This window comes from Rana temporaria, chromosome 3, assembly GCF_905171775.1.
Source record: "Rana temporaria chromosome 3, aRanTem1.1, whole genome shotgun sequence".
Classification (NCBI taxonomy): Eukaryota; Metazoa; Chordata; class Amphibia; order Anura; family Ranidae; genus Rana; species Rana temporaria.
The window spans coordinates 112540193-112554475 of NC_053491.1; the positions used below are offsets into that span (position 1 = coordinate 112540193).

Sequence of the window (14283 nt, forward strand, 5' to 3'; positions counted from 1 at the left end):
AAAGGATAGCTAAGGCTATATCGGGTAGAAAGCGGACTAGGTCTCCGTCACCCGAGCAAGAAGCCTCAGACACAGAGATCCTTTCCCTAGGGGAATTGGATAGACTTGACGCTTTGGACCAGGGTGGTTCAGAGATCGAGGATCTGGATACTGAGGGGTCTGGTTCAGCCTCCCAAGGGGAAAGTTTGTGGGTTCAGGCCTTAACGGACATGGTCCATGAGGCATTTAAGTTACCCATACCAGAACCTCAAGTATCGGCGGTTTCAGCTTTAGGCTCATTAAGAACGCCTCAAAGCAACGCAGTTTTCCCGATCCATCCTCTACTCGAGGAGGTCATGTTTCAGGATTGGATTAAGCCAGATAGTCTTTTTACCACCTAAAAAATTCTCTGTTTTATATCCTATGGAGGAGAAATTCTCCAAAAGGTGGGCGCCCCCGGCGGTGGACGCAGCCATCTCCTATGTGAACAAATCTTTAACTTGTCTGGTGGAAAACGTACAGGTGTTTACCTGGCTTACCTGGACGACCTTTTGGTCGTAGACCACTCGTCTCCTGGCCTGGAACGAGCAGTGGCCCTCACGGTTCAGTACCTCGAGAGGTTCGGCTGGGTCCTAAATCGAGATAAGTCAGCATTCCTGCCCACAAGGCAGCTGGAATATCTCGGCATGAGATTGGATACAGAACAACAAAAGGTGTTCCTACCCCTATTAAAGGTCAAGGCCATCAAAGAGCTAATACAAATAGTTCTAAGAAAGAAAAGGCCAACTGTTCGCCTATGTATGCGACTACTAGGCAAGATGGTGGCCACATTCGAGGCGGTTCCGTACGCTCAGAGCCACACTCGCATCCTGCAGGCAGCCATCCTGTCAGCATGGAGCAAGAGGCCTCAGGCCTTAGAAATTCCTTTGCCACTCTCACCAAGAGTGCGGCAAAGTCTATCTTGGTGGTTAAACCCTCAGAATCTCCTGAAGGGAAAGACTTTCAGTCCTGTGACCCGGAAAATAGTAACCACAGACGCCAGCCTGATTGGCTGGGGAGCAATGTTGGATGGTTGCACTCGCCAGGGCACTTGGGCAGCGGCAGAGAAGCAGTTGCCCATCAATATCTTGGAGCTCAGAGCTGCTCGACTAGCCCTCAGGGCTTGGACGTCCAAACTGCAGGGGTTCCCGGTGAGAATACAATCGGACAATGCCACGGCGGTGGCATACATAAATCACCAAGGGGGAACCAAGAGTCAAGCCGCTCAGAGAGAAGTGAGCTTGATTTTCTTGTGGGCAGAAGCCCATGTGCCCTGCATATCGGCTATATTCATTCCCGGAGTGGACAACCTACAGGCGGACTTCTTAAGTCGCCAGACTCTGTTGCCGGGGGAGTGGTCTCTGCATCCACAGGTCTTTCAGACACTCTGCCAGAATTGGGGAGTGCCGGACGTGGATATCATGGCATCGAGACTGAACAAGAAGCTAGACAGGTTCATGTCCCGCACAAGGGATCCCAGGGCCTGCGGAACCGATGCGTTAGTTTGCCCTTGGCATCAGTTCAAACTTCTTTATGCATTTCCCCCGCTCCAGTTACTACCCCGCCTGCTGCGCAGGATCAGGGTGGAGCACATACCAGTTATCCTGGTAGCTCCAGCATGGCCCAGAAGGGCATGGTATTTACTAATCCTAAAAATGGTAGTGGGAGACCCTTGGACTCTTCCTCTACGGCCAGACCTGCTATCGCAAGGTCCGATCCTCCACCCTGCCTTACGGCATCTAAATTTGACGGCCTGGAAGCTGAATCCCTGATTCTCAGGGGTAGAGGTCTGTCTCGGAGAGTAATCTCTACCCTAATCAGAGCCAGGAAACCGGTCTCTAGGGTGATTTATTACAGGGTCTGGAAGGCCTATGTAGGCTGGTGTGAGTCCAAGCGATGGCTTTCTCAGAAGTTTACCATCGATAGAGTATTAAGTTTTCTCCAGCTAGGAGTGGATAGAGGACTGGCATTAAGCACAATCAAAAGACAGATTTCAGCTTTGTCAGTATGGTTTCAGCGGCCGCTGGCCACCCACTCGCTGGTTAAGACCTTCATGCAGGGGGTCTTGCGTATTAATCCTCCAGTTAAATCCCCGCTTTGTCCGTGGGATTTAAATCTTGTTCTGTCAAGTTTACAGAAACAACCTTTTGAGCCGTTGGCTGAAATTCCTTTGGTTTTACTGACAAGGAAGTTAGTATTTTTGGTCGCCATGGTTTCCGCCAGAAGAGTATCGGAACTGGCAGCCTTATCCTGTAAGGAACCATATCTTATTTTACATAAGGACAAGGTCGTTCTCCGCCCTCATCCTTCCTTCCTACCGAAGGTTATATCCAGTTTTCATCTAAACCAGGATTTGGTATTACCATCCTTCTTCCCTAAACCTACTTCCAGAAAGGAAGGGTTGCTGCATACCTTGGATATTGTCAGGGCCATGAAGGCCTATCTTAAGGCTACAGAGAAGATCCGGAAAACAGAGGTGTTGTTCATTTTACCGGATGGGCCCAAGAGGGGGCAGGCAGCTGCAAAATCCACCATCTCAAGGTGGATTAAACAGTTAATCACTCAAGCCTACGGCTTGAAGGGGTTGCCTCCTCCGTTATCATTAAAGGCTCATTCTACTAGGGCCATGGGCGCCTCCTGGGCAGCACACCACCAGATCTCTATGGCTCAAGTTTGCAAGGCGGCAACCTGGTCTTCTGTCCACACGTTTACAAAATTCTACCAGTTGGACGTAAGAAGGAATACTGATACAGCCTTTGGGCAGGTAGTGCTGCAGGCTGCAGTTTGAGACCCTCGATTTCCGGGGGCTCCCTTTTGAGTAAAATTTTAAATTTAAAATTATTTTTTCTCAACTAAGTTGGATTTATTATGATTTGAGTATATCTCTAAATTAAATCCTTTTGTCTTGGGAAGATGTTCTCCCTCCCCTCATTGTAAGCATTGCTTTGGGACATCCCACATAGTAATGAATATGCTGCTCTGTGTCCCGTGATGTACGAGAAAGAAAAAGGGATTTTTAATACAGCTTGCCTGTAAAATCCTTTTCTTGGAGTACATCACGGGACACAGAGCTCCCACCCCTCTTTTGGGGACCATTTTGGGAGGCATACTGCTTGCTACAAAACTGAGGTACTCCTCCTATGGGAGGGGGTTATATAGGGAGGGGCACTTCCTGTTTGAGATTGCCAGTGTCCATCACCTGAAGGTACTCCATATAACCCACATAGTAATGAATATGCTGCTCTGTGTCCCGTGATGTACTCCAAGAAAAGGATTTGACAGGTAAGCTGTATTAAAAATCCCTTTTTTATATATACATGCAGTGAGCTTCTAACACCGGTATTAAAGCGCATGTGCCAGTATAAAAAAAATATTAAAAGCCAGCAGGTACAAATACTGCAGCTGCTGACTTTTAATATTAGGACACTTACCTGTCCTGGAGTCCAGCACCGTCCGCAGCAGAGGATGAGCGATCGCTCATCACTCATCACTCTGCTGCTCCCACCGCCATCCTCAGTGAGGGAACCAGGAAGTGAAGCGCTCCGGCTTCACTACCCGGTTCCCTACGGCGCATGCGTGAGTCACGCTGCGCCCGCCGATTGGCTCACACTCTGTGTGCTGGGAGCCGAGTGTTCCCAGCACACAACGGGCGACAGACGGGAAGTCAGAAAAACCCGTCTCTTGCCCGTAGCGTGTGGCCGGAAGTGGGTGCAAATACCTGTCTTTAGACAGGTATCTGCACCCCCCTCCCCCCTGAAAGGTGTCAAATGTGACACCGGAGGGGGGGCGGGTGCCGATCAGCATGAGTTCCACTTTAGGGTGGAGCTCCGCTTTAAGTTGGCAACACTGACTTTTGGTGCAGCAGATGAAATATTGTCAGTTTACTATAGGAAGTCAGGAGCTCGCTTGATTTCTAGAAGATCAACGAGAGATAATTTTGGGAAATGCAGGCACTGCAGGAAAAAAGTACTGAGAGATGGCACTCTCCAGTTGAAGATCATCAAGACTTGCTGTAATGCCAGGAATTTGTAACGTGCAATTTAATCACTAGAGTTGCTGGCAGTTTGCTTCAGTACAGTAAAACCTTGGTTTGAGAGCATTTTGCAAGACAAACAAAATTTTTAACAAATTTTTGCCTCGATATACAAGCAATGTTTTGATATACTAGGTTCTTCATGTCACAATGGAGTATAAAAGGGAAGAGAAGAGCCTCCAAGTGTAGCAATAGGGTTACATTTAATAAAGGTACAACATTTAGCAACATATTGCTACAATTGGAGGCGCCTCTCTTCTCTTTTATACTCGTAGCTCCTGCTGGATTTTGCTTCTAATCAACTTGTGGAGGCTTCCTTTTGTATATAGACATTTTATGGTTACACAACCTGGTCACATTGCTATAATCTTTTTATGTGGACTATAAACTGAAGGAATTATCAATAAATGGTTGTGGAACAAATCATTTGCGTTTCCATTATTTCTTATGGGGAAATGTGCTTTGATATACAAGGGCTTTGGATTACAAGCATGTTTCTGGTATGAATAATGCTCACAATCCAAGGTTTTACTGTATTGGGTCACGCCTTGCTACAAATTATCCTTTCTGTTATTTTGTGGCTAAGCATAGCAATTTGCTGAAACATTTTATTGGTAAAAAAAAAAAAAAGCATTAAGCTTTTTTTTTTTTTTTTTTTTTCAGTGTTTTTTCAGAGCTTCAAGCCGCTAGTTCTGAAATGCTGATTATTCTCGATTTGCTGAGTGTCAGCAAATGATTGCTTAAAAATGTCACTGTTGGCTAATCCCATAGAAATTTGTTATGATTTCTAATCGATGCGAGAAAAATCACTTGTGTGTCATCAGTCTAAATAAATATAGAAGGTTACACAGGAGACAGCGCAGGGCTGACCGAGGCACATACACTGACAACAGTGTCAGGGCTCCACAGCCCTGCTATATCGTGGTCAGCGTACAGGGGAAGGGCATAGCCAGGCAGGATCAGACAGGTATTACAGGTGATAAAGGGGGCTAAATGACATAGCCCAACCGCATTGCTTTCCTTTTTTTTTTGTCTCCTCCCTGAAATGGCTTTAAAAACCGCTATAGAGATAAGGTAGTGTACCTGTTGGATAAAGAATGCGAGTTGTCTGTCTGAAGCTGGTTGTCTTCCCTGCCTCTTCAAAAATATGATGGCGATAAATCGTTTGCATTTATTTATTACAGGTACTTATTTGAGCCTTTACGTGTGTTTTTGAGAAATGTTTTTTGATTTAGTCGTTTTGTATTTATCCATTTCAGGCAATGGCAATTATTAATGGTTTTCTATATGTATTTGGAGGGACAACTGGTTATATCTACAGTACTGATCTACACAGGCTAGATCTCTCAACCAGAGAATGGGTTCAGCTGAAACCAAACAACCCACCAGGCGACCTGCCAGAGGAAAGGTATTAAGCTGCATATTAAATGGTGTTAAATAAAATCAAATATTTTTGGTAATGAAGCTGTTTTATCTGCAATGTGAGGAGCAGCTGACCATGTCTTACATAATTTCCTTAGGTATAGACATGAAATTGCACATGATAGTCAGAGGATCTATGTTCTGGGTGGTGGCACATCTTGGACTGCATATTCATTGGATAAGGTAACTTTTGTTTCTATTAAATGTAACTTCAATCTCTAAATGATGTACTAACTTCATGTTTTCGCCTCAGATGATATAGCTGCACATTTTTTTTTGTTGTTGTTGCACAGTCTATTGAAAACCCAGACTGGGGAAAGTGACCTGTCCTGTTCACTAATTCCAGCCTCCTTTTCAAATGTTGAGGGGGTGCTCCACTGCTGCATAGGGTTTCGTAAGTCTTACAGGGCTTGTTAATAATTTCCCCTTCAGTGGTGCAGACAAACTCAAAGTGCCTTCTCCCGGGCTCCGCTGGGCTTGTGCTCTGCGCTGGAATGGTCCGGTTCAGGGAAGAAAAAGGGGGGGGGGATCTGTGGGTGGGGGGGGGTTAGCGGCAGCACAGAAGGTCTTTCACCTGAAAGAGGAAGTAAACCCTCTCTAAAAAAAGAAATAAAACACCCTGCAAGACAAAGGCATAATGAGCTAGTATGCATAGCATACTAGCTCATTATGAATTACTTACCTGAGATCGAAGCCCCCGCAGCAGTTCTTGGTCACCTCCTCCGTCGCCGCCATGATACCCAGAGTGACTAACGGGTATCGCTGCGACTGACCGGAGCAGCTATGATGTCACTCCTGCGGGTGCCGCCACTAACAGCTATTTCTGCAAATATCTCTTAAACCTCTTGGGTTAGGGAGATATTTGTTGCACCTACAGGTAAGCCTTAATCTAGGCTTTCCTGTAGGTTAAAGTGGTTGTAATGGGTTTACAACCATTTTAATGTATAGAATACATTTAAGGTGAAAAACCTTAAGACTTTACAATCCCTTTAAGTGTCCCCAGCATTGAATTCCCTGTAGGGCAGCATGATGGTACTGAAATTACCTACAGAAACAATCAATCATTTCTGTATGTAGGTACTCCCCAGCCCTGACTGATGTCTCCTGGACAGCCTTGTCCAGGAGACAAATCTATCGGTGGGGTTGGAACTTTTGAATCGATTGCTGCTGGTTTTTCCTAAAACAAGTTGGCAAGTAACTAAATCTTCCCTACACACAAATGCTATGTGCTTTGGTTAAAGTGGAAATGTAGTTTGGTTGGCAGCTTTTGCCAAAAGCATATATTACATACTTGCACCTTATGGTAGATTTAGAATCTTGGTCTGCCCTCCTCCCAGAGTGGACAACTCCTTGATCCTTGTTAACATGCCTACTGCTGCTGTTGCCATCTCCTGGTGCTTTCCTTTTTCGGCCATTGGGCAGCTTGTGATGATATAACTCTAGTGCGTATGTTCTGAAATTGCATCATCCTGGCTTCATAGGTGGTATCTATTAAATGCTGGCAGTGTACCCTGCATATGCAGGAAGTGTAATCCAAAAAATGAATATATCTGCTTGGAGAGAAAAGCTCCTGCGGGGGAAAAAAAAAAAAAAACTTGCGGCCTAGTATTTCTTTTTTCATGGTATTGGCTTTACTATTAGTATGTTTGTTTGTTTTATCCTATTGTGGTATACTGACCTAACCTTTGTGTTTTCTTTCCTTTTTTCTTTGGTTCTATAACTGCTCCTTTCAAAAAAGATCCACGCTTATAATTTTGAAACGAATACCTGGGAGGAAATTCCTACCAAACCACATGAAAATCTAGGTAGGTTTATTTATTTTTATTTTTTGTGTCACCCTTCTACAAATGTGTGCTGTAAATGTAAACAAATCTTGGATGAAACAAATTCGAGCTTGGTGTACCTCCTCACAGAACAGCGTTCAGTATCATTTGGCACAACTATAAGCCCATTCCCACATGCCAAGGTCCTAGATGTAGTCCTGGACTCTGAATTCTCCTTTAAACCCCACGTCCAATCGCTGTCCAAATCTTGCCTCTGCAACATCTCCAAAATATGCCCCTTTCTAACCAATCACACAACCTGGTCATCTCTCGACTACTGCAACTCCCTACTCATTGGCTTACTTCTACATAGGCTATGCCCCCTTTAATCCATCATGAATGCTGTTGCCAGACTCATTAATTTTACCAATCGTTGTGTGTCTGCTACTCCTCTGTCAATCCCTCCACTGGCTCCCAAAATACTAACAACTTCCAAAACCATCCACAATTTAGTCCCCAGTTACATTACTAGCCTAGTCTCAAAATACCAACTTCGTCTTTCTCTTTGTTCCTCTCAAGACCTCCTGCTCCCTAGTGTCCTCCTTTGCTTGCCTCCAGGACTTTTCCAGAGCCTCTCTAATCCTATGGAACTCCTTACCCCAACCTGTCCGATTTATCTCCTACTCTATTAGCTTTTAGACGATCCCTGAAAACCCTCCTCTTCAGAGAAGCCTATCTAACCCACACCTACGTTTTTAATTTTCTCCATCAGTTAACCCCTCACAGTTATTACCTTTTTTTTGTATCACTTGACCCTCCCTTCTAGATTGAGAAGTCTAAAGAGCAGGGCCCTCTGATCCTCCTGTATTGTAACTGTACTGTCTGCCCTCATGTTGTAAAGTGCTGTGCAAACTGTTGGCGCTATATAAATCCTGAATAATAATACTAACTTTGCATTTCTTTCCATTTCTATAATGGTCAGTTTCTTTTTGTTTTTGGTTGCTAACTCCTGTAGTTTTCACTTGCATTACTACTCGGTGCAAAAGTTTACCAGCACATTTTCCAGCGAGTCAGCACAAAAAACTGTCTAAACTTTTCAACAACTCTGCTCCAAAGCAGAGGTTTTTGTTGCCACACTGCCCATCAAGGCACCTTTTTAAAGCCCCATTCATTCATACCTGAGCATTTGTAGTGTTCAAAATGCTCAGGAAGAGAAAACATATGGGCAACTGGCCATATGCGCTGCTGTGTTCGTCCTTCCATCCCTTTTTTTTTTTTTTGCCTACTCTGGAAGGTAGTGTTATAACCCTATGGTCAAGACTAAACATGAGCTGTGTCCTTCAATGAACTCTGAGGCATTTTATGGTAACAACCCCCCCCCTTATTAAAGATGTAAAGTGCATTCCTAAAGTATTCAGACCCTCTTCACTTTTTTTCAATTTTGTTGTTGCAGCCTTTATACTACAGTTTTGAATAGATTTTTTTATCTCATTATTCTACAATCTGACAGAGTGATAACAGAATTTAAGAAATGTCTGTGAATTAAGTAGAAGGAAAAAAACTCAGACCCTTTACTCGGTACTTTTGTTGAAGCACCTTCGGGAGCAATTGCAGCCTCAAGTGTTTGGGTATGACGCAACAAACTTTGCACACCTGGATTGGGGGATTTTTTGCCATTCTTTGCAAATCCTCTCCAGGATCGTTGTCCTGTTGGAAGGTGAAACTTTGGCCCAGTTTGAGCGCTCTGGAGCAGGTTTTCATTGAGGATATCTCTGTACTTTGCTCCATTCAGTTTTCTCTCGACCCTGATCATACTTCCAGTCCCTGCTGCTGAAAAAACACCCCCACTGCATGATTCTGCCACCACGCTTCACTGTTGGGATGGTATTGGGCAGGTGATGAGTGGTTCATAACAAAATTGAAAGAAGTGGAGGATGTCTGAATACTTTATAAATGCACTGGAATTAGTAGCAGCCTGCTCATGACGGGTATCCTTTTTATTTCGTAATAAGTCAGCTTAAATGTTGTGAAGGAGTTGTAAATACTGTTTGACTTCTGTATTTCAGGTTTTCCAGCTGCCAGAAGATGTCATAGTTGTGTCCAAATAAAACATGGTGAGTTTTTGATTTTACACACAGGTCAGTAATTCCGTGGAGGCAATCGGTACTCCGCTTTAAATATAACCTATTGTCAGACCATTAAAAAAAAAAAAATGGCATATAATATTTGCTAGTAACATATTTTTTTTGCATGCTGTTTACCCGTAAAAACCTACATTTTGTAGACCCCCCATACCCCCTGAAACTGTTGAAACCTTGGATTTGAGTCTGTAGTGCTAGCAGACTCCTAACTCTCACTCAGGTGACACTAGTACATATACACTGCTCAAAAAAATTAAAGGAACACTTTTAAATCAGAACTTCTGGGATATTGATCTGGACAGTTAAGTAGCAGAGGGCGAGGGGTGTATACAGAGGGGGTTGTTAATCAGTTTCAGCTGCTTTGCTGTTAATTGGCATTAACAGGTGCACTAGATGGGCAACAATGAGACGACCAAACAGGAATGTTTTTTCAGGTGGAGGTGTCTGACATTTTGTTTTCCTACTCATCTTTTCTGACTGTTTTAAACTGGTTTTTGCATTTGGCTAGGGTCAGTGTCACTACTGGTAGAAAGAAGCGATACTTGGACCCTATAAAGGTTGCACAGGCAGTCCAACTCCTCCAGGATGGCACATCAATATGTGTCATTGCCGGAAGGTTTGCTGTGTCTCTCAGCACAGTCTGAAGAGCATGGAGGAGATTCCAGGAGACGGGCAGTTACTCTAGGAGAGCTGGACAGAGCTGTAGAAGGTCCTTCACTCATCAGCAGGACCAGTATTTGCTCCTTTGTGCAAGGAGGAACAGGATGAGCGCTGCCAGAGGCCCTACAAAATGACCTCCAGCAGGCCACTGGTGTGAATGTCTCTGACCAAACAATCAGAAACAGACTTCATGGGGTGGCCTGAGGGCCCGACGTCCTCTAGTGAGCTCTGTGCTCACTGCCAGACACTGTAGAGCTCGATTAGCATTTTTCATTGAACACCAGAATTGGCAGGTCCGCCACTGGTGTCCCATGCTTTTCACAGATGAGAGCAGGTTCACCCTAAGCATATGTGAAAGACGTGAAAGGGTCTGGAGAAGCCACAGAGAACTTTATGCTGCCTGTAACATCGTTCAGCATGACCGGTTTGGTGGTGGGTCAGTGATGGTCTGGGGAGGCATATCCATGGAGGGACTCACAGACCTCTAGAGGCTACACAATGGCACCCTAACTGGCATTAGGTATCGGGATGAAATCCTTGGATCCATTGTCAGACCCTACGCTGGTGCAGTGGGTCCTGAGTTCCTCCTGGTGCACGACAATGCCCGGCCTCATGTAGCGAGAGCATGCAGCCAGTTCCTGGAGGATGAAGAAATTGATACCATTGAATGGCCCACACGCTCACCTGACCTAAATCCAAAAGAACACGTCTGGGACGTTGTTTCGGTCTATCCGGTGCCACCAGGTTGCACCTCAGTCTGTTCAGGAGCTCCGTCATGCTCTGGTCCAGATCCGGGAGAAAATACCCCAGGGCACCATCCGTCGTCTTATTAGGAGCATGCCCTAATGTTGTCAGGTATGCATTCAAGCACTTTGGGGCCATACAAACTACTGAGGATAATTTTGAGTTGTTGCAATGAAATTTCAGCAAAATGGACTAGCTTGCTGCATAATTTTTTCACTTTGTTTTTCAGGGTGTCTTTGAATTCAGCCCTCTGTAGGTGGATAATTTTCATTTCCATCAAATGATGTACCACCCTTTTATTCCCAATACATTACCCAGTCCATATCAGTATAGATATCCAGCATGAGATTTTTGCCGTTGAGATCTGATATGTTTTTTAAGTGTTCCTTTCATTTTTTGGAGCCGTTTAGTATTCCTCTTCATTGCTTTCTTGGCAGCTAAATAACACATTGTAGGGAGAGGCAGGGGAGCTGGTCCAACACAGACCATAATTGGACACTGAGAGGAGGAGTTGTCTGACACACTAGGAAGGAGGAGGCTGTGCTGTGGGAATTGACTCTTCTGAAGAAGTCACTTTTTTTTTTGCAAGATCAGAAGCACATTGCATTTGAGAAAAGAAGATAATTAAAATTGACTTTTTCATGCTGGTTTTTCTGTGCTTTTGCCTTCAATTTTAAGTTGGCGATGGTCTCTTTTAAGGTTACCACTGATAGTTGTCTGCTTTGTCGAACAGATGAGACGATTTTTGATTTGTATGGAGTGTGGAAGGTTTGGGACTTCTGTGAGAGTTTTGTTTGTGTCCCTATTGGGGAAATTTCACTAGTGGGACTGGAAGTGCGGGCTTATCACCCAAACGGGACACTAACAGCAATAAACATCGGCCTAGTTAATAAACTAGGGTTAAGGATGTTTGTATGCATATCGCTGTAAACTGATCCGATGAGGTAATCAAAATTTGAATATGTCCGTCCTCTTGGCCACAATGGATAACTATACAAACATAAGCGATTTTGATGTTTTTCTTGCTCCCCTGCTTTATAGTGTTAGATCGAGTCACATTGCAAACACAAGCCATGCAATTCAGGCTGCTGCATCCTGGCCTTTTTTGTCTCGTAAAGATTTTTTTTTTTTTTTAACCACATTGGTGGTAGTTGGAATATATTTATTTTTTGGGTGGGGTTCACACAGCCAGTTTACTGTGAAATCTAGCTGACATTTTGGTAAACTATCTTTTTTTTCTTTTTAGAAGTGTTTATTTGTGGTGGTTACAATGGAGAGGTGATCTTGGGAGATCTGTGGAAGCTGAACTTGCTGTCATTTCAGTGGACAAAGCTCCTTGCTATAATGCCCGAGCCAGCCTACTTCCACTGTGCAGCAGTTACCCCGGTATGTCTGTTTTTATTTTTTACTGATTACATAATGTGTCGTATAACCATATGCAGCGAGAGTCATTTTGTAGTAACCTGCATTTGTGTAAGACTTTTTTTTTTTTTTTTTTTTTTTTCTAGGCTGGCTGTATGTATATCCATGGAGGTGTAGTTAATATCCAACAAAACAAGCGGACTGGATCCTTGTTTAAAATCTGGCTGGTAGTCCCCAGCCTCTTAGAACTGTGTTGGGAAAACTTGCTGAAACATTTCCCCCAGCTTGCTCACCTTCCCACCAATCAGCTTCTACAGCTTGGACTGTCACAGGGGCTAATTGAGAGGTTAAAATAAAGAAGCCGCATGCTCCTCTGTTTTTTGTTTAATGGAGTTCTGTGATGAATTAGGGGCTCTCCCCAGAAGCCGCTGCTAACAAGATCTGGATGCCTGGACCTTACTCGATATCTGTGGCCTTCGATCCTTTTCATGTTTTAACTAGACCAGCGCATAAACCAGTCATTTTTAAGTTGCTCGCCTTTACTGGTTATTGTGACTTTTTATTCAAAGAGAACTTGGACTGTTGAAACTTCAACTTGTACTTTTTAAATATTTAACTTATTTTTCTTTTGTTTTACATGGAAAACATCCTGCTTTAGCCTTGATCCCTGTATACATGTTCTTATCAGTCTCACTGTGGCTGCATAGCAAAGGGACCGTTGGTCATGGCTGCTCCAGCACATTGACAAAGTGCTTCATGCTGTGGGTGTGCAATTCATGCCAAATCATAACTATAGTGTTCATTCAGACAGTCAACCCCCTCCCTGGGATTCATTAATCATGGAGGTCTTAAAAAAAAAATGTATTCTTTCTGTAAACAAAGCCTGTCAGATTGTGGTAGAGATTGTATTTTGGCTACATCAGAAGAGTGATACTTGGAGAATGGAAACTGATTTTCTGGTCGCCTGGTTCTGCAGGAATGCCATGCTCATTTTATAAATGACACTACAGATTGTCAGCTCTACACCACTGGCTAAAGCTGCTCCAGAAAATAAGGAAGGCCTGCAACTGACTTGACAAGTGCTGCTTCTACTAGACCATGGGTGCTCAACCTGTGGCTCTCCAGCTGTTGCAGAACTACAATTCCCATGAGGCATTGGAAGCCGCTGACAGTTACAAGCATGACTCTCGAAGGCAGAGGCATGATGGGACTTGTAGTTCCGCAACAGCTGGAGAGCCACAGGTTGAGCACCCATGTACTAGACCATTCAGAAGATCAGTGCGATTTCCCAAGTCATCCATGTCGTGTATTAAAACTGTGTGAACGTGGGTCATGGACATCTTTGTTCCATTTCTCCTATTTTGTGTTTTTGTATGAAACTTGGAGAAAAGAGAAAAGGCAGCTTAGGACATAACGCTGTAATGCCAGTCCACTTGTCTTGGAGCTGCTGGACAAATGTAAACATGGGTTAGGACAGGTATGTCTAGCATTCTACAGTATTGTCCTTCTCTTGTATCTTTGTGGGCATGGTGTTTGTGATCCTATTGCAGGTAGATGGTTTTAGAACATTTGCTACTGTCTCTGTTCCATGACTTTAGCAAATGCAAGGAAGGTTGAATAATTCTACAAACGGTAGCATGTCCTCATCCGCTACCAATTTATCAACCTGAATGCCTTCTTGGTTTGTTGTTTTTTCTGCAATGTCGCTTTTTTTTCCCCCCCACACGACTTGGAAACCCAATTAGAACTGCTTTAAAAATAGGTGACTGACTGTACCCATGACATGGCTTTTTATTACTACCACCAGCAAAATGCTATCTTCCATTTTTATTTTTTTTGATCGAATGTAAAAGCTTCACAATCGATAAATTAACTACTGTTGTACCATTTTCATAATTTTGCATCTTGGAGTACTTTTTTTTTTTTTTATGATTGTATTATGAAAACGACACTGCAGTGTACTTAGTAAAAAACATGCCATTGTCCTAACATCTACGAAGATATTTAAAGCAACTTATGGGTTGTATTCAGGATGGTGCCAGGGTCCGAACTAATTTATTACCATTGAAACTTATTTTAAAAATGCACAAAACAAATTCACAGCCTGACCACTCACTGTCGGGTTTAAGCATTTTTTTAC

General features: G+C 43.7%; 1 protein-coding gene across 2 annotated transcripts in view; it reads left to right on the plus strand.

Annotated features, from left to right (window-relative positions):
* The window catches only part of KLHDC10 (kelch domain containing 10), a 62560-nt gene extending 49328 nt beyond the window's left edge, over positions 1-13232 (plus strand). For both annotated transcript variants that reach the window (XM_040343257.1, XM_040343258.1), the window contains 6 exons: positions 5311-5459; positions 5572-5656; positions 7212-7278; positions 9303-9350; positions 12028-12167; positions 12290-13232. In XM_040343257.1, the coding sequence (XP_040199191.1) occupies positions 5311-5459; positions 5572-5656; positions 7212-7278; positions 9303-9350; positions 12028-12167; positions 12290-12499 (699 nt within the window). In that variant the 3' untranslated portion in view covers positions 12500-13232. The remainder of the gene's footprint in view (positions 1-5310; positions 5460-5571; positions 5657-7211; positions 7279-9302; positions 9351-12027; positions 12168-12289) is intronic.
* Positions 13233-14283: the final 1051 nt, after the last annotated feature.